This window comes from Pygocentrus nattereri, chromosome 14, assembly GCF_015220715.1.
Source record: "Pygocentrus nattereri isolate fPygNat1 chromosome 14, fPygNat1.pri, whole genome shotgun sequence".
NCBI classification, from domain to species: Eukaryota; Metazoa; Chordata; class Actinopteri; order Characiformes; family Serrasalmidae; genus Pygocentrus; species Pygocentrus nattereri.
Genome location: NC_051224.1, coordinates 20,007,150 through 20,032,059, shown reverse-complemented (window position 1 = coordinate 20,032,059; position 24,910 = coordinate 20,007,150). Strand labels below are relative to the sequence as shown.

General features: G+C 41.4%; 1 protein-coding gene across 2 annotated transcripts; it reads right to left on the bottom strand.

The window, feature by feature from the left end:
* Positions 1–1,134: 1,134 nt before the first annotated feature.
* Positions 1,135–24,870, bottom strand: LOC108427373 (classical arabinogalactan protein 9-like). Of its 2 annotated transcripts, none has more exons than XM_017697442.2 (3): positions 24,556–24,870; positions 21,306–21,483; positions 1,135–2,841 (listed from the first exon to the last, which is right to left on the bottom strand). In XM_017697442.2, exon 3 carries the CDS (start codon positions 2,373–2,375, stop codon positions 1,572–1,574), a length of 804 nt encoding a protein of 267 aa, XP_017552931.1. In that variant the 5' UTR covers positions 2,376–2,841; positions 21,306–21,483; positions 24,556–24,870; the 3' UTR covers positions 1,135–1,571. The 2 variants fall into 2 exon arrangements, with proteins under 2 accessions (XP_017552931.1, XP_017552930.1); XM_017697441.2 differs by lacking the exon at positions 21,306–21,483 and adding an exon at positions 4,316–4,439.
* Positions 24,871–24,910: the final 40 nt, after the last annotated feature.

Sequence of the window (24,910 nt, the reverse complement as noted above, 5' to 3'; positions counted from 1 at the left end):
GCAGTTTTATTTCAACAGTTTACAATGCTTTGCACAAAATTCTCTGGTTTGTATTCAGTTATTTTTATTTAATTTTGTTAGGAAAAACCTGGAATGATTGATTTTGCCTTTAGTCTTAATTTTTGTTGGATGTCACACCTTTGGGTGTGTAAGTTTGATTGTTGGTTATACTTTTTTGTGATCTTTTTGTACATTTGCAGCTTTTCAATTGTGTTTCTTTCTGGCACATGTTTAAATGCAGTGTCATGTTCACACTTTCAGTTGGGCTTGTTTGGTGTGTCAGATGGAGATTCACAAACATTGACAATCGCACTTTGAAAGTAGCTAAAAAGTAGTCACTACTTTTCAAAAAAACTACCCACTACTGAGTTTCAGATACAACTGAAGCTGTGTTTAAAAGGCTAAAGTAGCACTGTCCTCTACCCTATACTGGGGTCTGTGCAAGTTTTATGGTTGTCCTGTGTTGTCATGGTGGCATTGGGTGTCATCATTCAGCTCATGAGGCAAAATGTTAGTTTTAGCTAGATTTGTTAGTATAGCTACATTCTTTAGGAAACAAAGTATTATAAGAAAAAGTCTCAGCTTAAATCTTCTGTTCAGTATTCAGGACAGCTGGGTTTTACAGGCTCAGGGGTCAATTTTACCTGACTATTGTGCCACAGAATGTGCTATTTTATGACCTGATATGTTAGCACAGCTGCAGCCTTTTGTGGGGATGTGCAGTTACTGACAACCTTGAATTAAGGTTTATGTGAAAAGCTGTTTAACCATTATACAATCTAACTAAAAGAGAAAAGTTTCAGCTAACTGATGATCAGTTAAGAGCTTTCATTCTCTTAAACCTGCGTTATGCAGTGCATGAGGTCTAGTGAACATGGAACTACTGTTCGCACTGTATTGTTCAGCATCACTAGGGTTTGTGTCTAGTGTTTTATTATAAAACATGTTTTATTACTTTGCTAAAATAGACATGGTAATGCTTGGAATGTCACCTGCCTGAGAGCAACCAAGGCAACCTATCCATGTGGGTTTTAGCTGCTGCTACTAATTTTACAGATCAAATTCTCACTGAAAAGTCCACATTGAGTTTCCTCTTTGGTGTAATGCCAGGGAGCAAGGAGGCGGATGCATACGCTGAGATTAGCGACTTTTATTGAGAGCAAATCCAGGGTCATGGTCATGACATTCCAGGTTCAAAGATCCAACATGGATAGAATGAAGGACAGACATGATATACAACCAAACAAATCCAAACTATACAAACAGCATGTCAAAACAGACTTTCAAAAAGCAACAATTCGAACAAAGACCAAACACAAGGGGCAAACACAGGGCTTAAATACCAAACAAGGATAATGAGGGACAGGCGGAAACAGGTTTGAGCAATCAGGGGCGGAGTCACAAAACAAGGGGTTGGACTGGGGTTCAAAACACACAGGTGGACTAGACCAAAACACAAACACATGGACAGGACTGGGAGGGGCCAATTGTGACAGTACCCAAAGGCACACAACTCTGAGGTGCGCCAAACAAAACCAAACACAGAGACAAGGGACCAAAAACAGACAGAATTAAACAAGGACAGAACACGGAACACGAGGAACAGAGGACAGAACAGGCACAGGAGCAGACACCAGACACAGAACAGGACCAGAAAGCACACAAACAGAAATGGGAGCAGAGGCCAAAGGCACAGAAGCAGAAACAGGCACAGAAGCAGGCACAGAAGCAGAGACACAAGAACACTGAACAAAAGACAAGGTCACAGACACAGAAACAGGAGACATAGGATTAGACACAGTATCAGAAACGGACACACAGACAGACACTGGGACAGAAACAGAAGGAGAGACAAGAACAGGAACCACAACAGGAATGGGAACGGGCACAGAAACAACAGAAGGGAACAAAACCACACCAGGTACAGAGGAGGGCAAAAATGAAGAGACAAAACAGGAGACCCATGGGGAGCAGACACAGGATGAACAGGAGGCCCACGGGAAACAGCAGACAGGCAAGGGCGGGATGGGTGGGAAAAAAGGGGTAGCAATGTTTACGGGGGCAGGCGAGCCTGCAACGACATCCACGGGGGCAGGCGAGCCTGCAACGATGTTCTCAGCAAAAGGTGGGCCTGCAACGATGTTCTCGGCAAGAGGCGGGCCTGCAACGATGTTCTCGGCAAGAGGCGGGCCTGCAACGATGTTCTCGGCAAGAGGCGGGCCTGCAACGACATCTTCAGCGATAGACAGTAGGTCCGGAGGCGCGGCGACCGGCGGTGGGTCCGGAGGTGCGGGCTTGCTGCTGGTAGCGTCCATGGGAACAGAAGTGCCGCGGGGTGTGGCCACGGGATCAGGAGTACCGCGGGGTGCAGCCATGGGACCAGGAACTCGAGCTGGGGACAGCTTCTGCAACCTGGAGGAACACACAGACACAGGACCCTCTCGGCCGCTCCCAAGGCTCCCTCAAACTATGGGAAGCTCGCAGTACACACATAGTAAGGGTTATCTGTATGCTCCTTCCATCTCACCATGACTTGTGCTACAGGTCGCTCCTCCCTGCAGCGTTGCTCAAGCCAAGTGGACCCAAGGCACTTACCTGAGCTCTCATCATCCAAATTAAAGATGGGATGGTCCTTCACCTTCCTACAGGATCGACAAGACGCTCTTGTCCCCTCAGTGCCAGGGGATTTGCTCTCACTAGCTTGGCGGCGTTGGGATGCCTTTGGGTAACCAATGGAACAGCCACATCCCAGTATGTCGATAACTCGCTGCGTCCTCTGTTGGCTGGTCTTTTTGTAATGCCAGGGAGCGAGGAGGCGGACGCATATACTGAGATAAGCGACTTTTATTGAGGGCAAATCCAGGGTTGTGATCATGACAGTCCAGGTTCAAAGATCCAACACGGATAGAATGAGGGACAGACATGACAAAATAAAACAAAACAAACAAATCTGAACTATACAAACAGCACATCAAAACAGGCTTTCAAACAAACAACAATTCAAATAAAGAGCAGCAAACACAAGGGGCAAACACAGGGCTTAAATACAAAACAAGGTTAACGAGCGACAGGCGGAAATACAGGTGGGAGCAATCAGGGACGGAGTCACAAAACAAGGGGCTAGACTGGGGAACACAACCGAAAACACGTGGACTAGACCAAAACACAAACACGAAACACATGGACAGGACTGGAAGGGGCCAATTGTGACATTTGGTCTTAAAGAACAAGATTCTTTCAGTGACAGCACAAAGGTGGGGTAACAGGCTTGTTAGTTTAACTTGCCCTAATTTATTTTAGGACAGTTCCTGAGAGTCCAGCCTAGTTCTCAAGTCTGTCTATGATTTTTTGGATTAATTTTGTGGTCAGTGGTATCAGAGGCTGCACTGAGATCAAGCAGTAGTAGAATAAATGTTTTTTAGTAGTACATACCTGTATTTAAACAAAGGTAATTAACAACTTCAATTAGAGCCATCTCAGTACTATGATTAGGCCAAAAACTTGGCTGAAATTTGTCAAGACAGGTATTTATGGACAGAAAGCCAATAAGTTGCTTGAAGACTTTTTTACAATGAAAGCTAGATTTAAAATCAGTATGTAATTACTCAATAGAGTTACTACTAGATGTTTCTTTTTAAAGAAAGGTTTTACAACTGCAGTTGTACAGGCAATATATCCAGCTGAGTTTGTTTGTCAACCATGGCATTTTGCTGTGGTAGACTTGTCACGATTATTACATAACTGCCTGATCGAGATTATTTGAGCTAACCACAGTGATTTGCACTGACCACGATCATTTTCAAGTAATTCTATTTCAAGCACAATGAACAGAATATGAATTATGTGCATTTTCATTGCAACAAATAAGGTGAGTCAAGTAATTGAATGAGCACAAATTCATCTTAATTACTGTTTGAAGGGAAATTATCTTTCCCCTTTTTAATCCAAATGTAGCTGATTGGTGGGTGAAGTTTGCTTATTTAGTTTTAGTACAGGAGCTATATGGCTAATGTTGCAAGGTAACAAATGGAAGTTTATGTGGCTTAGCGTTGTGCTAGTTACATTCGTAATTCACACTCATTTCAGCATGCAAACTGCGAGAATGTGCAAGCTAACTATTTAACATGTAATCTGACTTATCATGAACAGCTTTTGGAACAAACATGGATTCGGACTTAGTTGCGAAGCCAAAGACAGCATCACAGATTTTCAATTGGTTTCAAGCCAATTGAAAAACTAGAAACCAAAAACTTTGAGGAGGCAATTTGTCAGATTTGCAAAAAAGGTGGCTGTAAAAGGTTTTAATAAAACAAACCTGAGTAACCATTGGCAGATCCACCACCCCAGTCAGTTCGCCGAGCTTAGGAAGACAAACCACGTCATCAGATTTTTCCCTGCAGCTGGCTATTCCGGGCAAGTATATATTCTTGGGCGAGTATCTAAAAATCAATGCGACAGTACCAGATGGCGCACATTAATCGACAAAGTAACAAAGTTTATAGCCAAGTAAGTGCTGCTGTTCGGTGTAGTAGGATAATTAGCATCTATTTAGCAACTACAGAATCTGCAACTATTATTTTCAAGCTTATAGACATACAAATTTAATTCAAAGACAAGAAACCAATATCTTTATGTATGTCTATGCTCAATAAAATGACGTTCTTCATCACAACAGTGTGTGTTCATTATTACACTATTATTAAGCATACAGGCCTGATAAAATAGTGGAAGTGTAAAAACAGATATTAAATCGTTAATCATGATTATTTGTATGACGATTAATCGTCAGTAAAATTTTCAGGTGACAGCCCTATGCTGTTGTCAGTATTATTGCACATAATTGTGTTGTAATCAATCTTTGAAGATTTCTTTTTGGTTCTGAATCTTTGTTTATGCTATCTATTGTCATTGGGTGTTAGTACCGATGTGTCTCCACCAATGGGTGGACAAGTTGCACAGGAAGAAAATGAGATTCTCTGTCAGAGACTTGTCTCCCCACTTGTTGGTGTGCAGTCCATCTCTCCTAAACCCCCCCCTAAAAACAATGGATTATATTGGATGAAGTTCAGTTCATTTACTTGACAGCTTTCATGTAGCTAATCATTTAATCCAAGTAGCTCTGAAAACACTTAGCTGTTTTCTGCAGGCAGAGGACCAGTGATAAATAACTGCATGTTGGGCTTCCTGAGTGTGTTATAGACCTTGTTAAAGGCACTTTTTAATGCTTTAAAATGTTTTCACATGGAGATTGTTTTAAAAGAACTGAACTACGACCTGCCTGCTGCAAACAAAATATTCTTTTCTTTTGTAGTTTGAACTATAAACTGACACACTAATGTGGGGGAGTGATGAGACAGACGCATGTGCTGAGATGAGCAAGATTTATTAAGGGCAAATCCACAATCAGGGTCAAAATGGTTCAGGGTCAGAGAGCCAACACAGAGAGTTCGGGGAACAGACATGATGAAAAGGAAAATGGAAAAAACACACCAGAGGCCGGAATAAGCAAACACCAAACAATACCAAACGCTTCAAACAATACAAAGACCAGCAAACTCACAGGGGGAAATACAGGGCTTAAATGCAGGGAAACAATGAATGTTAACAATACACAGGTGGACAACACAGGTGAGAACAATCAAGGGCAAGTCAAGAAACAAAGGGGCAGGACCAGGAAGAACTCAATGTAAACAAAAGCACGTAGACAGGACTGAAAGGTAAACACAAGCACATGGACAGGACTGGGAGGGGCCAGTTGTGACACACACACCCTGTTTTGGGGCCAATTAGAGGGTTCTGAGTTTGTTTGGCATGTTCACATATGCAAAATAAAACATGACTCAAGGCATTTTCACATTTGATTTCACACAATGTTTCTTTTGCATATGTGAACACGCCAAACAAACTCAGACCTCTATAAACGGCCCACAAAATGAACCAAACTGAGACAACCTCCCGCATGTCCAGTGTTTACATTTTAGAGTCTTTAGAGGGTCTTAACAGAATAATCGCTATGACTTTCTAAACCAAAAAAAAAAGTTTTCAGCCATTCCCCTACACATCTATGCTTAGTGCCATAAAAGGTAGTACTGTGCTTTTATTGCCTTTACCTGCTGTAAGATGCGGCCAGTTCTAATAGAAACTGGGTAGTTTAATGAGACATAAATGATCATGTTTAATTTTCAAAAATATTTTTCAATACAATGATTTGCAAATCCTTCTCAATCTATATTCAACTGAATACACTACAAAGACAATGTTCAAACAGATAAAGTTTATTGTTTTTTGCAAATATTCATGAATTTGATGCCTGCAACACGCTCCAAAGAAGTTGGGACAGGGGCAACAAAAGACTGGGAAAGTTGAGGAATGCTCAAAAAACACCTGTTTGGAACATTCCACAGGTGAACAGGTTAATTAGAAACAGGTGAGTGTCATGATTGGGTATAAAGGGAGCATCCCTGAAAGGCTCAGTCATTCACAAGCAAGGATGGGGCAAGGTTCACCACTTTGTGAACAACTGCATGAGCAAATAGTCCAACAGTTTAAGAACAACGTTTCTCAATGTGCAATTGCAAGGAATTTAGGGATTTCATCATCTAAAGTCCATAATATCATCAAAAGATTCAGAGAATCTGGAGAAATCTCTGCAATTAAGCGGCAAGGCAGAAAACCAACATTGAATGCCCGTGACCTTCAATCCCTCAGGCGGCACTGCATTAAAAACCGACATCATTCTGTAACGGATATTACCACATGGGCTCACGAACACTTCAGAAAACCATTGTCAGTGAACACAGTTTGTCACTCCATCTGCAAGTACAAGTTAAAACTCTGCCATCTGACGCAAAGTGGAAAAGTGTCCTGTCGTCTGTCGAGTCCAATTTTCAAATTGTTTTTGGAAATCATGGACTTTGTGTCCACCGGGCCAAAGAGGAAAAGGACTGTCCGGATTGTTATCAGCACAAAGTTCAAAAGCCAGCATCTCTGATGGTATGGGGGTGTGTTAGTGCCCATGGCATTGGTAACTTGCACATCTGTGAAGGTGCCATTAATGCTGAAAGGTACATACAGGTTTTGAAGCAACATATGCTGCCATCCAAGCAACGTCTTTTTCAGGGACGTCCCTGCTTATTTCAGTAAGACAATGCCAAGCCACATTCTGCATGTGTTACAACAGCATGACTTTGTAGTAAAAGAGTGTGGGTACTAGACTGGCCTGCCTGCAATCCAGACCTGTCTCCCAATGAAAATGTGTGACGCATTATGAAGCGCAAAATACGACAACGGAGAGCAAGAATGGGAAAGAATTCCACCTACAAAGCTTCAACAATTTGTGTCCTCAGTTCCCAAATGCTTATTGAGTGTTGTTAAAAGGAAAGGTGATGTACAGTGCTAAACATGCCCCTGTCCCAACTTCTACCCATGCTGAGGAATAGCCAGCAATGCCAATAAATGTCATAATTTCTCTGACTGCTCTGGGCTTTGGGGCCTTGCGAATAGCTTCTAACTGATTAGCAGAAAATACTTTTCTGACCCAAATATACTACCTTCTCCTGACAGTACTGCAGCTTTTTCTGAGAAGCCTTGTGTCCCTTTTCCACCAGGATGGCCTTTTGGCATTTGAGACAATCAAACACAGGTTACAAGAGGCTCCAGCATTAGCGCTTCCAGACTACTCTAAGAATATTTGTTGTATTTGTCCACTTCTACTTGGGGTAAATATGCATGTGCAGTTTTTTGTCAGCCAACAGGTATGGCAACAAATCCTCAGCCTATTTCTTACTATTCTACTGCTTATTCAGAAGTAGAGATGGGGCTACCACTGTGTTATAGAGCAATGGTGGGAGTTTCTTTAATGTATGATAAGGCATCATCTGTCCCAATGGGTTATCCGGTGACAATTCTTACCCACCATAGCCTCAGAAATCTTTTGAACTATGGCAAATACATATTGACTATACCTAGGCTTAGAGAGTAAATAGGCTCTCAGAGCAGGAAGATGTCACCCTAGCGAGGTGTGTTACAGTGAATCCGGCTGAGAATTTGCAAACTCCAGAGGATGGTGAACCACATGATTGAGTTCAAGAAGCAGAGAAATACTCAGATACTCAAGGCTCAGATCAATCTCAGATTGTTGACATGGTAAAACCAGTTGAAGGTAAGAGATATATGTTAGTTGTCGTAGACAGATTTTCGCAATGGCCTGAGGCTTGTCCAACTAAGCGGAAGGACACTCAGTCTGTAGCCAAGTTTTTGTGTAGAGAAGTCATAAGCAGTTGTGGACTTCCAGATTGGATATCCTCATGGGAAGTTTATGGATAAGATGGTGAAATTAATTTAGCAAAAATTGGGAACTAAACAGCGTTTTGGTGCAGTCTATCATCCGCAAAGCCAAGGGATTTGTGAAAAAATGAATGGTGTTTAGAAAAATTACATTTTAAAAATTTGCCAGCACACAGGTTTAAATTGGATAGCAGCGCTTCCGCTGGCATTAATGGTGTGTCGCTCGAGTGAGCTGTGTGATTTGCATATGACACCTCATGAGTTGGTTGTGGGAAGACACATGCCAACGCCTTGTTTGCGTACAAGTGGAAAGGAAAGTTTGGCCCTTTTGGAAGATGAAATGCGAGCGTACATTAAATATATGGCTAATTTGCATAAAATAATATCCACATATGTTTTTGATAGAAAAAGAAAAGAGGAGGTGCAAGAAAGGCTTGATGAGCAAATGAGGAGTACAGTGCAACCAGGAGACAATGTATTTTTGAAGGTGTTTAGAAGGAAGTGGTATAACAAATGCCGTGAAGGGCCATTTGAAGTTGTTTGCAGTACTGGAACTGTGGTCCAGGTTAAAGGGTCTCCGACATGGTATCATTTATCGCATTGTGTCAAAGCGCCTAAAGAAGAAGTGCCCTGCTCACAGAGCCAAGATGTTGAAGGCTCAAGAGAGCCAGAAGAAAATGTGGAGGAACATGCAGAGGAAGAAGAGCTGCATAAAGATCTCCAGAGTCAAAATCCAGAAGATGAGATTGTCCATGTGGTGGACAATGTTGATGATTTTGTGTACATTTCTTTTTTTTTTGTGAACAATTGTTTTATTGTTTCTTTTTCCCTTTTTTTTTTCGTTTTTCCCCAACCCTCCCGGTTCCCGCCCCCCCTACTGACAGACCCCAACCGAACAAATCAATATACAGTCACATATAAGAGAACATTGCTGCCATCAATCTCCAGAGTCTTGAGAGTTCACTTGTGCAAGAGAAGCAGTTTCACCCTCTCAAAGGCGTCATGCCATCTTCCCAGAGTCCTGTATACGAGCTGTAGAAAGTTCCATAGATATTATGTCCAATAAGGTTTGAATCCAAGCAGTTCTGTGCAGCTTACATGTAGGGTTCCAGCATTTGGTCAGTAGAAGTTTTGCCGCGGTGAGAGCTGCAAGCAGTAGATTTCTCTGCCATAGTGACAAGTTGAGGCTTGAGATGTTATTTAGAAAGAATAAGTCTGGAGTTAAAAAGAAGTCTTTCTCAATCAACTCTGATATGTCAGATGTAAACTGATTCCAGAATGCTGATAATGATGGACAGGACCAAAAATAGTGCATAAAGGTCCCTAATCACACAGGGAAGAGCTGGTCAGGTGCATATGATATCGCTTTAAAGGAGTTAAGTATGCTCTATGTATAAATTTCCAATGAATTACTTGATGATTCTGGTTTTTAGAGGATATAAATGTTAGACCCCAAATATGTTCAGTCGGGATGTCTTGTAAATCTGTGTCTAGGTCTTTTTCCCGTATTGGGATAATACCCAGAGCAGTATAAGTAGATTTTAGTAGAAAGGAATAAATGTTAGATACTGAATTCGGGGTAAGGTCACTCTGCAAAATTCGTTTACGCAAAGGGTGTATGGGTAGATTGGCGTTAACTAGAATCCCATTTGCGCGGAGTACTGATCTAATGCGTAAATACATAAAAAAAGAAGTAGCTGGTATGTTAAATTGAGATTGAAGGTCCTGAAAAGATTTTAGGCCTTCATCATTGTATAAATCACAAATTTTTTTAATGTGCTTCTGAGACCACTGCGGGCAGCATAAGGGAGCATTAGCGGAGAGAAGATTATAATTGCGGAAAAGTGGGGAATGCCGATGCCATTTAACAACTGATCCAGTCATTTTCTCAACGGCTCTCCATATGGATATCAAATATGATATTATGGGGCCAAAGCGTAGCTTACATTGTTTAATAGATATGCCACTAAATAACAAGTCCTCAAGGGTGTGTGGTGCAACAAGCGTTTCTTCGATGGGTCGCCATGAGGTACAGAGATTTGAGTTAAACCACACTGCCAGTGGACGTAGAACAAAAGCTTGGGCGTACAGTTTAAAATTTGGTAAAGAGAGGCCTCCCTCCAGTTTACTACGCTGAAGAGTTGACTGTTTGATGCGTGGACGTTTTCCATTCCAGATATAATGAGACAATTTGGATTTAAGTTTATCCCAGAACCCAACTGGCGGAGAAAGAAGGATCATATATGAATAAAAATTAATGCGAGGAAGGACATTCATCTTAACTGCAGAGATACGTGCATGCATGGAATTAGGAAAATGAGACCAATTAGAGAGATCGGCGTCTATCTTAGATAAAATGCCATTAAAATCTTTCGCCGCAACGTCAGTTAAAGACAGGAAAATTTTTATTCCAAGATATTTAAAGGAGGTGACAACCGGGATAATACTAGGAAGTTTCTCAGCACTAGGATCGAAATTAATTGGAAGAAAGCAAGACTTATTCCAATTAATCTTATACCCAGAGAAAAGACTAAAATTGTCAAAGAGGGTCAATATATGAGTGATGGAGCTGTTTGGTTTATCCACAAATAATAAAATATCGTCTGCGTATAGGGATATGTGATGAAGCGTGTTGTTAATGATTATCGGTGAGATCAATGTCGACTGGCAGACGGCCTGTGCGAGGGGTTCAAGGGACAAAGCGAATAGTATAGGAGAGAGGGGGCAGCCCTGACGGGTCCCTCTACTTAACTGAAATGGTTGTGAGCAAGTTCGTCCTGTTAAAATAACTGCTGTTGGATTGAAATACAGAACTTTAATCATGTCAACAAAATTCGAACCGAGCCCCATTTTTTCTAAGACCAGCCATAAGTAATTCCATTCAAGCCTATCAAACGCTTTAAGAGCATCTAAGGAAAAAACTGCATGATGGGAATCTGTTTGTTCCGAGGAGTGGATAATATGTAGTAAGCGCCTAAGATTGTCTGAAGCGTTACGCGATTTAATGAAACCAGTTTGATCTTGCTGGACCAATTTAGTCATATATGTCTCTAATCGACAAGCCAGAACTTTAGCATATAATTTTATGTCAGAGCCTATTAAGGAGAGTGGGCGATAGCTAGCACATGAAGTGGGGTCTTTGTCCTTCTTTAGAAGAACAGATGTAACAGCCATGTTAACTTGTTGACGAAAAAAAACCTTTTTCAATGGAATATAGAATCATTTCTAATAAAAGAGGGCCCAACTCAGTCCAGAAAGTTAAATAAAATTCGTTGGGGATTCCGTCTAAACCGGGTGACTTGCCTTTATTCATACCTTGAAGTGCAGATTTTAATTCGTCGAGAGTTATTGGTTCAGCTAGTGAATTTGCCTCAGAGTCTGTGATGTGTGGTAGGTTAAGGGAGGAAAGAAAGGATAAGGTGACGTCATTTTTTGAGTTTACTTCAGATGTGTATAGTTCTGAGTAGAAAGACCGGAATGTTTCATTAATGTCGGCTTCGTCCGACATGATCTCACCGGATGTAGATTTAATAGCCGAAATATTAGCAAATTTCTCGTTACTACGCAATCTCAGAGCCAGTAAGTGGCTTGGCCCATGAAAGTAATAATTTTGCCTTGATCTTTGTATAAGAAATTCTGCCTTATGTCTAAGTAACTGATTGAGTTCTTGCTTTATAACAAAAATTTCTTTTACTGTATCGTCCGAATATAGAGTCTGATTAGAGTTCTCTAGAGATGTTAACTGCGCTTCAAGATCAGATATCTTTTTAAGGCGTTGTTTATTATTCCATGAAGCATACGATATTGAATTATTTCTGATCAGACCCTTTACCGCATCCCAGAGTATACGTGGATCATCCACCGAGCCCTGATTTATTGTAATAAACTCCTTTAATTCATTTTTGAACTGTGCACAGTAATCTTTATCTTGTAATAATTTGGTATTAAAGTGCCAACGCGGTGCCCGTGGTATTATATATATAACTAATCTAAGAAAATTACTATTATGGTCTGAGAGAGTCATAACCCAAATATCAGCCATGGGAGCTAATGGAAGATGAGTTCTAGATATAAACATATAGTCAATTCGAGAGTATGTCCTATGCCTAGACGACAAAAATGTATATTTCTTCAGGGATGGGTTTAGAGAGCGCCAAAAATCTACTAGAGAGGATGAAGATATGCACTGTCTGAGTTTCTCTGCACACCTCTTCTGCAAATAAGATTCATTTTCTCCGGACCGATCTAAGTTATGCGACATAACTGCATTCATATCTGCCCCTAGCACCACCTCACAGTCTGACAAGTTCAAAAGATAAGCAGATAACGTAGAATAGAAACTTGGATCTCCAGTGGAGGGGGCATAAACAGACAAAAACGCAATCTTTCTATTAGCGACCAAAGTTTTAACGTGAGCTATTCTACCCTCAGTATCACCGCCTTTCTCCAATATAGAAATCTGTAATGTCCTACATATCATAATCATCGCTCCCCTAGTTTTACTGCCCGCAGCAGAGTGAGAAATCACTTCGTAAAATTTATTATTGCACCTTTAAACATCTTCTTCTTTTAAATGTGATTCTTGAATTAGGGCTAAATCAATCTTTTTCCGTCTCAGTAATTCTAAGCAGCTCGTACACTTATGAGGCTCGTTCAGACCGTTAACATTCCAGCTTAGGATATTTAAGTCAGTCATAGCTATCGAATATTAACTGCACCGTAAACATAACCGCTTCCCAGAAAGCACAAGTAGAACATACCACATAATTAAACTGGAGTCTGTCAGGAGACCACCCCCAAACCCACCCCAATAACAACAGAATCCCAAAGAAAACCCATCCCATAAAACTACTGCAGCCTGGACAGACTAATAGCCCAGGTATGCCTCCCTCCCCTTCAGCAATCCGTGGCAACCACATTGGTCTATACACATCAAGGACGCTGATCCCAGCCCTTTTGCTTTATCAGCAATTATATAAACAAGGTAGTAAAGGCATCCACTGTTACAAATTGAAAACCGCTCCATTTTAACAAGTCACATTAACAGCGGGTGAAACATGTCAGAACAATGGGGTAACAGGAATTATACGAAACACTCGAGTTTCTACCTACCGATCCCCGACACATAGTTAGCAAACCGAAAACAAACACTCAGTAACAGCTACCTCTCAAATTGCGGTGTTGTGTACAGACTTAAGGGGCCTCCATATCTGAACCGGTCGGTCGGAGGTGAGAGTCGAGAAGCTTGCGGGCTTCTTCTGGATCATTCAGCATTTTAACTTCTCCATTGATTAAGACCTTCAAAGTCGCTGGAAAAATGAGAAAGTTCTGAATGCCTGCCTCTCTCATCTCCCTCCGAACCGCGGTAAAGGAGCTCCGCTTCTTGGCCGTAAAAGGAGAAAAGTCAGGGAAGAAGCTAAGCGTGGATCCGCCATTGAATCTTACCGGCCCGTGCTTCCTCGCTTCACATAGGATCAGCTCTCTATCTCCGTAGCGGAGGAGCTTAAAAATGAAGATTCACGGTTTCTGCCGGTCAGTGCTTGTCTTGCTGTATATGCGATGAGCCCGCTCGACTTCCAGTTCTTTACCTGTTAGCGATGGAAACCACTGATGTAGCGACCGCCTGATGAAGCCTACCGGGTCGTCCTTTTCGGCTCCCTCAGGTAGCCCCAGTAACCGGAGATTACTGCGCCTGCTGCGGTCCTGTAGGTCCACCACCTGTTGCTCGAGAGCTTCCAGTCGGCGAGCACGATCGTTGAGGGTTTTCTTCTGTACTCTCTGTTCTCCCATTAACTGGTCGAATTTCGAACACAGCGAATGAACTGTGCTCATATGAGAGGAGAAGTCCGCCCTCAAAGCTGCTAACTCATTTTTCAGGATGCTCTCCAGTTTGGCTATGGCGTCCGCTGTAGTCGCCATGTTAGCTTGATCCGCGGAGTCGTTTTGTTTCGGTTTCTTCTTTGTTGGAGAGGACGTTGGAGTCAGGTTAAGCTGTTTTCGAGTGGAGGCCATGAAGGAGAGTCAGATTTATCGTCCGAAAATAGTGCCAAAATGAATATACATGAAAATAAATCCACCAAAAAGGGCTGGGGTCACGGAGCGCCGTCAACGTGCGTGCGGACCCATGAGCGCGTCACGTGATCTTGATTTTGTGTACATTTCTGATGATGCCAGAAATGACTCTGCAGTCAATGGACAGGAAAGACGATTTTGTGACATTGATTTTCAATATGTCCCTGAAAACAACAGAGACTGTTCTAATGGAGCGCGAAGCACCAAAGGTCACAAAGGGCTGTAACTCTGCTGCAGGGGAGTTTAGCGATTAAGTTAGACGAAGGAGTCTACCTGAATCAAGCTGCCTGACCAAGGCCAGTTTGGACAAGGGTTAGACCAAAATGTTATGGGGCGTCTCAGATAATTTTGACAATGCCAGACCCTTTGAAGATGGTAGTTAGAGCTAAGTTAAGAAGAGTGGTTTATCTTCCCTGTCGATGCGGAACATTTAATGTTGGTGGTAATAATCCTCCTAAGTGGAAAAATAGTCATTGTGAAGATGTTTTATAAGGACCTGAAGTTGATGCTGTGTTACAAATTTACAGTTTACACATGCAATTGTATGGATATTGCACATTTCTGAGCAGGTAATGACTAGATATTGCACAGAAAATGTAGATACTGCACAGGAATAATTACAGATATTGCACAGAACTTGTGTATATATTGCACTTGTACCATTCTGTCAGCAGCAGATATTGCAGATTAATTAAAGGTAGGATAAGATATAGGTCTATGTGGTGTTTTCGTGATAGAGTGCACTACGATGGAGTGAGGTGTGAATCCATAGTATGTTTATGACAGAGAGCGTAGAGAGCAGAGAGAGTCTCTGCTTGGGGAGGTTTTGATTGAAAAGCCGAACAGAAGTGGGGAGAAAGGGGCTGCAGTATCTCTCTTTTCCGCATCACAGGTGGAGGAGCCTGTCACTGAAGAAGCTGCCCAGTGCTGCAACTGCCTCCTGTAGTGAGTGAGAGGGGTTGTCCATTATGGATGCAAGCTTGGCCAACATCCTCCTCTCTGCCACCTCCCCCACTGGGTCCAGCACATAGCCCAGGACAGAACTAGCCTTCCTGGTAAGCTTGTCCAGTTTCTTCCTGTCTGCTGCTGTAATGCCACCTCCCCAGCAGACAATACCATAGTAGATGGCTGATGCCACCACGGAGTCATGAAAAGAGTGGAGAAGACCACTCTGTATTCCAAAGGACCGGAGCGTCCTCAGCAGGTGGAGTCTGCTCTGGCCTTCCTTATACAGGGCATGTGCGTTGTCAGACCAGTCCAGTTTGTTGTTTAGATTAACACCCAGGTACTTGTAGGTCTTGACAATCTCAATGTCCCTTCCCTGGATGTTCACTGGAGTGGGTGAGGAGAATTTAGTCCTGTGGAAATAAACCACCAACTCTGTGGTTTTACCCATGTGGATCTCGAGGCAGTTCTGCTGGCACCAGTCCACAAAATCCCTTGTAACTTCTCTGTATTCCCTTTCATCGTCGCCTGGGATGTAGCCAACGATGGCAGAGACATCAGAGAATTTCTGAAGGTGACAGGTTGAGGTGTTGTGTGAGTGTAGAAGGTGAAGAGGAATGGGGCCAGGACTGTTCGCTGTGGGGCACCTGTGTTTCAGAGCAGTGTTTCTGATACACAGTCCTTAAGTTGCACATACTGCAGTCTGTTTGTGAGGTAGTCCATAGTCCATTTGATGAGATGGTGATCCACCCCTGTTCTCTCCATCTTGCACCCTAGTAGAGTGGGCTTGATGGTGTTGAAAGCACTTGATAGCTCAAAGAACATGATTCTAACAGTGCTTCCCACCTTTTCAAGATGAGCGAGGCATCTGTGGAGTAAGTAAATTATTGCATCCTCCACTCCAATGCCTGGCTGGTAGGCAAATTGCAGAGGATCCATAGCTGGTCCCATCAGTGCAAGAACAAGTCTTTCCAGAGCCTTCATCAGATGTGAGGTTAGTGCCACTGGTCTGTAGCCATTCAGATCACTGGGGTGTACAGTTTTTGGGATAGGTACTACACACAATGTCTTCCAGAGTACTGGCACTCTCTCCTGTTTCAGGCTTAGGTTGAAAATGTCCTTTACTATCCCACACAGTTGGTCTCTGCAGTGCCTCAGGATCCCAGGACTATTGTCTGGACCTGCTGCCTTCCTCATCTTCATCTTCCTCAGTTCCCTCCTCACTTGTTCTCTGGTTAGGGACAGAGGATCACAGGGCTGAATGCTGGGTGCTGAAAGCAGGGGCGCAAGCTGGGCGGAGGGAGAGTCAGCTACCAGATCAAATCTGTTGAAGAAGGAATTGAGATCATTTGCCCATTGCAGGTTTCCTACAGGCTGCCTGTTGGACTCCTTAAAACCTGAGATGGTTTTAAGACCCCTTCAAACTCCAATTGCATTGTTCTGTTGCAGCTGGCCTTCCACTCTCTTTCTGTACTTGTCTTTGCCCTCCCTGATTTTCCTCCTTAGCTTTTTCTGTACTCTCCTCATTTCCTCTTTGTTTCCAGATCTAAATGCCATCTGGTGTAACCCAGGGCTTGTTATTGGAAAAACACCATACAGTCTTGGTGGGTACATTGTTTTCCACACAGAAATTTATGTAGTCTGTGATGCAATCAGTGAGACCATCAACATCCTCACTATGTGGGTCGCGGAGAACCTCCCAATCTCTTGTTTCAAAGCAGTCCTTCAGAGCCTCATAGGCCCTGTCAGACCAACTTCTCACCTGTCTTGTGTTGACAGGACACCTGTGAACAATGGGTTTGTAGACAGGAAGGAGATGTACCAGATTGTGATCCGACTTGCCCAAGGGTGGGAGGGGTGCTGTGTTATATGCATCCTTGGTGTTTGCATAAAACAGGCCCAGTGTTTGATTGTCTCTTGTGTTGCAAGTCACTTACTGTTTGAAGTTGGGAAATGTGGAGGACAGGTAAGCATGATTGAAATCCCCAGAAATGAGGATGAGAGCTTATGGATGCTGTGTTTGGAGTTTGCTCGTGACTGAATGGATGAAGTCACATGCCATGCATGCATCCGCAGAGGGAGGAATGTACGCAGTTATCGCGATAAAATGCGAGAATTTGTGAGGTAGACAGTATGGCTGCATGCTAACAGCTAACAGTTCAACATCCCTGCAGCATATCTGTTCTTTAACAGTAATGTATCTTGGATTGCACCATTTGTCATTTATGTACACGGCCAGTCCTCCTCCTTTCCTCTTACTGCTTTCCTTCATCCTGTCTGCCCGCCGAATTTGAAAGCCCTCCATGATGACAGAGGGAAAAACGGGCTTATAGCATCTTTTCCCAACTCCCAAAATGAGCAGGAAAAATACCACTGTCCTGAACATGGCTGAGTCGAGTGTAAGCAGATATTAACAAGACAACAGATACTACATATAAACTTAACTGATTAAGAAAAAAGAAAGTTTAATAGAAGTAAAAAGGACGAGCTGCTGTAATGGGCTGCCACTTGAGCGGCAGAAAAAAATTAAAAATTAGGGATGATTGTTCACTTTTCTGAGTAATGTTACATGGGAAGATCAAGGGGAATATACATGTCCTTATTTTGAGCCAGAGTTTAAATTTGTTCCATTTCGAAATGTCTGGATAGAAGGTTACATAACTTGTAAGGTGATAGTTATGATAAAAGATTTGAGTGCTCTTGGAGTTTTTATGGTTGCTCAGAGGGTTCAGGAATGATTTATTACAGCAACCACTCCAAGAGTGAATAATACACAGATGATGTTTACTACTTTAGCTCTAGAAACAACTAAGAGTGGTAATACATCAATTCAGGTTACTATTTTAACTATGACTTTGAACGGGATGAGTGCCACTACAGCAATGGTGACAACTTCTACTTTTGTCACTTCTGGAAATATTACAAGTGAGATTGGGACAAGGGCAACCCTGTCAATAAAACAGAGATATCTTTGTCGCCAAGGAAATTTGTAAATGTGACGCAGACACCTGAGATGACATCTTTGAAATTTACAGAGGTAGTTAATATAACCCAGAAGTCTATGTTAAAGATGGAGATTAGTGTGAATAGTAGCAATGAGATTTTTGAAACTAGAGAACAGATGGTGGAAGAAAAAGATGCAGATTTATCTGTGATAGTTCAGAGGACTATTTTAGATGTGGAAGATGAGCTTTTTGACTTTGACTGGACACCAGAAGACATGACTGACCATTACCATGCATTACAGAAGAGAGAAACTAAGTGGAAGGCATATGGATTTGATTCCTCTGTGTTATGAATCACAGACCCGTGGGCAGGTGGGAACTTATGGTTTCAGCAATTAACTCCTTCTGTAAGATCGGTTAGGAAATTGAATTGTCCATATGTGGTGAAAGTTCCAACACCAGACATGTGGCCTTCAATTTTAGAGATGGTACCAGAACCATTAAGTGCTAAATGTCAATCTTATGCGCTGTGGTTGTTATATCAGCAGCAATCAGCAGAAGTTATGGTGATGGCTCTGTCAGTGCATCTGTTTACACCTAGATATCATTGTTCTTGGTTAAAGCAGTTACCATATGTGAATTTACTTGATCAGCGGTCCCTGGTGCGATGGAAGTGCAATCTCTGAGGGCTAAAGTTTTTGTTCAACTAATACTCATAATGGGCCTGGGATGTTTATGGGAATATCAGATTGTGACAACTATATGATGAATTTGGGTCAGCATAAACAAAAGGCTAAGGATGGCTTGTATGAAGTGATTTTTCATGTATCACATCGCAAGCAGAGAAGAACTTTGATGGTCCATAACCAAATTTTGCCTGGAAATGTCACTATAGGGAATTTTAAGGATATATGGTGGGTTTGTGGTGATAAGGCATATATATTTCTACTGTATGGGTGGACAGGGTGCTGTTATATGGCAACGTTTAAACTCCCATATGAGGGTTTTACTGTCCAGAAGGGAAAAGTTTCTGATGAGGTCCAATTTTATGCTATTTCTGGAAATTGGAAGAAAAGGGACTGGCACAATATTACAATATGTCCTACCATTGGAGGATGTCTAGGTGAGAAGTAGGGTATAGGCTTATTTCCATGGTATGGTGTGTCATTTTTGGCAGATCACATTGATAATATTACCTACACCCTACAGGGTTTTGCAAATGAGACTATAAGAGGTTTTGAATATTTGTCTAATACTCAAAAGAGTCACAGACTGATGTTGCTGAAGCATGATATGGCTCTTGATTATGTTTTGGCCAAACAAGGTGGCCTATGTGTGGCTTTGAACTTAACTGGGGATGCCTGTTATACTTTGGTTCCTGATAGTTCTGACAATATGAATAGTGTCATAGATGCATTGAAGCATATAAGGGATGCGTTTGGCCCATCGGCAGGAGCTGCATGGTCTGCTAATGCTTGGTTGCAGGACAAATTAGGACCCATGTCATGTGCTGAAGGGATTCAGACACTCAAAGGTGGATAATAATAATGGACTGGAGGACTCTGAATAAGGACACTGATAAAATGTCTGGATTCAACACATCATTGTCACTACACTAAGACTCGACGCTGCTGAGGAGCTTTCTCTTATAATTATTTGCATATTGGAATTTGGTTTATTGTATTGTGATCTGTGATATTGATAGAGGAAGTTTATAGGGTAGTGATAATCTTAGTGAGACATAATAATTTGACTTAGTTTTTGGAGTTTTATACGGCATAAGTAGTATTTAAATTTATAATACTTTTTTGGGGGTTTTAATTGTTTGGAGAATGATGTTTTCCGTTGTGGGGTAAGTACACTGGGACCTCGGATGCTTTTTTCTTTTTCTCTGTGTTTATGGATATGGGTGTTAGGCAAGGAAAGGTCCACTGGAGGGCCTGATGGGTCGACCAGCCTGAATTTGGACATTATTTTTGAGTTTGTTTTCTGAGGTTTCCATATGTATTTGCTTAAGCCATATCCGTATACAAATTGTTAAAATTCCTCCTTTTTAAGTTGGTCTGGAGTACTGTACGTGGTTGTCTAAGGCAGAGGGGCTGTGAGAGGATTTTCCTGTCTAGACTGTTTGAGGGATATTTCAGAAAGATAGCTGGCTGAGCTTGCTCTCACATTCAATAAAGTTGCTGTATTGCTAAGGTTGTTCTCTAGGAAGCACTGTGGGAGGAACTGTTATTCTGTCACAACTATAAACAGGTATGTATCATTCTTTTTGTGTTTTGAGACTCTATTGGTCTCGAAGGGGGAATATGAAGTGTCTGGGCCTCCATATGAATTCTTGAGCTGAGGAGACTCTATGTGTGGTTTTTCATTTCATATGAAATGCAATGTTTAGCTTGAGGGGGCGGAGAATTTCTTCCTTCACCTTCACAGCATTGCTATTGAAAAAAAAAACACAGTCCAAAATAGACGTGGCTCAGAACAACAACTTTTAAACTGTGCTTTATAATAGCTTGTTTTGCACTGATGCACTGCTTGAATTGCCTTATTCTGTATCTAACAAAACATGAGTCAGTCTAAAGGGGATCCAGACTCTAACGTGTGGAAGCAATGATGAGGCAAATGCACATACTGAGACAAGAAAGATTTGTTAGGGGCAAATCCATTATCAGGGTCTAGACAGTCCAGGGTCAACGAGCCAACACGGAGAGAACGAGGAACAGACATGACGAAAGAAACACAGACTAAACAAACAACTGAAGTCAGAAGATATAGCACCAAACAATACAATGCAAACAATACAATACAAAGACCAGCAAACTAACAGGGGAAAACACAGGGCTTAAAAACAGAAACAACAAGGGTTAACAATACACAGATGGATAACAGGTGAGAACACTCAAGGGCGGAGTCAAGAAACAAGGGGGCAGGACAGGGAAGAATCAAAACAAAGAAGCTACATGGGCATGACCAAAACAAAACAAAAGCACATGGCGGGTCTGGAGGCGTGCTCCTCCCTGCAGTGTGGTACAAGACGGATAGACCCAAGGTGCTTACCTGGGATCTCGTCATCATAACACAAAGCCGGATCTTCGCAGTTCTACGGGAATGACAAGTTGCCCGTGTAGCCTCAACATGAGGGGATTTGCTGTCTTTAGCTTGGTGGAGTTGGGACATGGCTAACTTGGGCTGCATCAAAACACCTGGAGTTTCACCCCAATGGAACAACCACATACTGGAGTATAAAAAAAAAAGTTTTTTTATAAAAAAAAAAAGAAAGAAGATATAGCAACAAATAATACAATGCAAACAATACAATACAAAGACCAGCAAACTAACAGGGGAAAACACAGGGCTTAAAAACAGAAACAATGAGGGTTAATAATACACAGGCGGATAACAATCAAGGGTGGAGTCAAGAAACAAGGGGGCAGGACAGGGAAGAATCAAAACAAAGAAACTACATGGACAAGACCAAAACAAAACAAAAGCACATGGAGGACTGGGAGGGGCCAATCATGACACAGACAGGCGTGCTTTACTCCAAGCAGCATTTTTTGCTTTGACAGCACAGCCAAATAAGGAGAGAAGGAAGGACTGTTTTCTATATTCATAAGTGTTTGATTGGGGTATGTTTGTGAACAGCACTAAAGATCTAAGAATAATTTCCATGTATCATTTATGGTAGGGATCAGGCTCACTCAGTTCCAGTTGTCCTCACCTGAATCATGTAAAATGGCTTGGGTATTAAATTTTTTAAGAATTCTTTTTTGACTAATGCAGACTAATTTGAACCTGGACTGTTCTGACCACGAGCCTGGATTTGCCCTCAATAAATCTCGCTTATCTCAGCTCATGCGTTCGCCTCATGCGTTCGCCTCATCGCTCCACGTTACAAAAACCTATGTCGTATAAACACACACACCTCACCCAAGATCCTGTCTCTTCATGTTCTCTGACTTGACCATATAAGGCCACTGTACACCAGACACTGCTCAGTTTCTCAGCACCACACTCAGTATTTTATCATTATTACATTAAATTAAAGCCACATCGAGACTTGAGACCACAGAGAGCCACACTAGATCATATATAGCTTTAAATAAACATACATAGAGATAGTCTTTTAGATAAACTGATGAAGTGCTAATGGTCTGTTACCTCCGCTAATGCTACTAGCCTCGTCTCTTTTCACCTCTTTCAGCTTGAAAAGAGCGAGCTTTCAGTAGTAAACTGATTTTATATGTAATCAATGATGTTTAAAGTTTTACTTCTTTAAATATAAGTGAGTAAAGTGTAAAAATGAACGTGAATGTTTTATATGCATTGCATAGCCTGCTTAGCTACTTGGTGCTCTACAGCCTCACAATGCTGTGGTCCACTGCAGCCATTTTACTATACACAGCAGTGCAGTAACAACCTTGCCCCTGCCCCCGAATGTTTTCTGCCCAGGTACAACCCCCAAACCCCCACAGAGTCTTGTCATTTCAATGTAAACTCAGCACCCAGACAATTCGCCTTTCTTCACAGATGAGAAAACTTTAGGTTAAAACTCTAAGAAAGTTGAATTAAAGCATCCCCCCCAACCCCAATCGCACTTATGTATTCATACAGCCTCCCTTTTACCACCAAATCAACCTCAATTCTTCATGCCATGGATTCCACAAGATGTGGGGAAACATTCATGCAATTCCTGCATGCAGATTTCAGAATCTCCCATTTTACCACATTCCAAATGTGTTCTATTGGATTCAGTGACTGGAAAGCCACTCAAGAACATTGAACTCATTGTCATGTTCATGAAACCAGTTTGAGAAAACTTTTGCTTTGTGATGTGGTGTATTATCATGCTGAAAGTAGCCATTAGAAGATGGTAAATTATGGCCATGAAGGGATGCACATGGTCAACAATGACACTCAAGTTATCTGTGGCCTTTACATGATGATTGATTGATATTAACAGGCCCAACTATGCCATTACACCACCTTAACCATCAACAAAGCATGTACATCTGCAGAACTGCCACTCACTGGATATTTTTCTTTATTTTACCATTCTGAGTAAATTCTAGAGACTGTTGTGTCTGAAATCAGCAGGTTTAGAAATATTCAAACCAGCCTGTCTGGCACCAACAATCATACAACAGTGAAATCACTGAGATCACATTTTTACCCTATTCCAATGGTTGATGTGAGTGGTACCTGAAGCTGCTGGCCTGTATCTGTAGGAGTTTATGCCCTGCACTGCTGCCACACGATTGGCTGGTTAGATAATTGCATTAATGACACACAAAGGATATAATACAGCAGATGCTTCAGTAGGTGTACAGGCTTTCCTAATAAAGTGATTTGTGGGTGTATATTAGTGATATTTTCATTCCATCCATCTCTGGGTGGGATTTCTACAGGTTTTCTCGGATGTACCAGGAGTTGTTCATGTCAAACAAACAAGCTCAAATTTAAATTTACATCAGGTTAAACTGAAGGCATTAACTGAGAAAGTAATAAAATAAAAATATATACAAATATACACACGCACACACACACATATATATATATATATATATCCTTTATGAAGTACTTTTTATTGGGAGGTGTTTGTCCCAAACTCTAAACCCTAAATTTAAAATAAAACCTGAAAATAAAACGTACAATTTTTCCAGTATTGTTTTTTGAAAGATATTTTGGTTTCTTTTAGAGAACCATTGATTGAAAGAGTTTAACTTTTAAATAAAGAATATTTAGTCAAAAAATGTTGTTCCACATTTTCATGTTACTACTACAACACACATGCTTTCTGCAACTAAGTAAACTTTTTTGTTTGTAAAAAAAAATGTATGATTTTCTGTCTGTACTTCTGTTCAGAGCTGTTTGCTAGTCATGCACTATGTACTGCTCAAAGAAACCTTTGTTTTAGCAGTGTTGTGATGATAATGAAATGATCAGTCATTTGTTGTAATAAAATAAGCCTAAATAAGGTACAGGGTCCCCCAAATCCAAAAGGATTTTAGTCTAAAATCCAGGTCAGTCAACCTCTGACTTTGAACCAATTTGGTGTTTATGTCTTTTGCAGTCAAGCAGATATGCCTGATTAAATGACCAATGAGTGTAGATACACAAATTGGCAACTCAGTTTACAGAAAGAGATCAAGCAGAGTAACCTGTATTAAATAGTAAGTTACAATAAATAAAGGTAATACAAAACGTTAAATTGACATGAAGGTATTACTTTAATTTCTAAATAAAAACATACTTTTTGTTAATGTATTAATGATATTTTAATCAAAATGAAAATCTATTACAGTACCTACTGATTCTCAGCTTCTCTTCAAGGCAGGTGAAGGTGTGTAGGTGAATCAGATAAATAGGAGCATTTGTGCTGATCACAGAACTAAATACAGGCTCCACCTCCACTGTGTGACATCATGCTGGAGATTTGAGTTAGTTTATAGCTCCACACTCTGGAGACCACCAGAAACAGCCCCTTTATAGAGAAGTCTTAATAAGAATTCTGGAATATTCTGGAATAATGCAATTAAAGTAACAGAAAATTTACTCTTAATTCACACTTTAGTTTCTGTGTTGATCAGTTAAATGTTTATCCTCTCATTTCCAAAACAGATGTCATTTGATAATGTGAATGCATTTCATGTTGATTTATT

What these genes read in the sequence shown, in the direction of transcription:
- LOC108427373 (XM_017697442.2), bottom strand. Translation starts at nt 2,375, where the DNA reads ATGGCTGCACCCCGCGGTACTCCTGATCCCGTGGCCACACCCCGCGGC.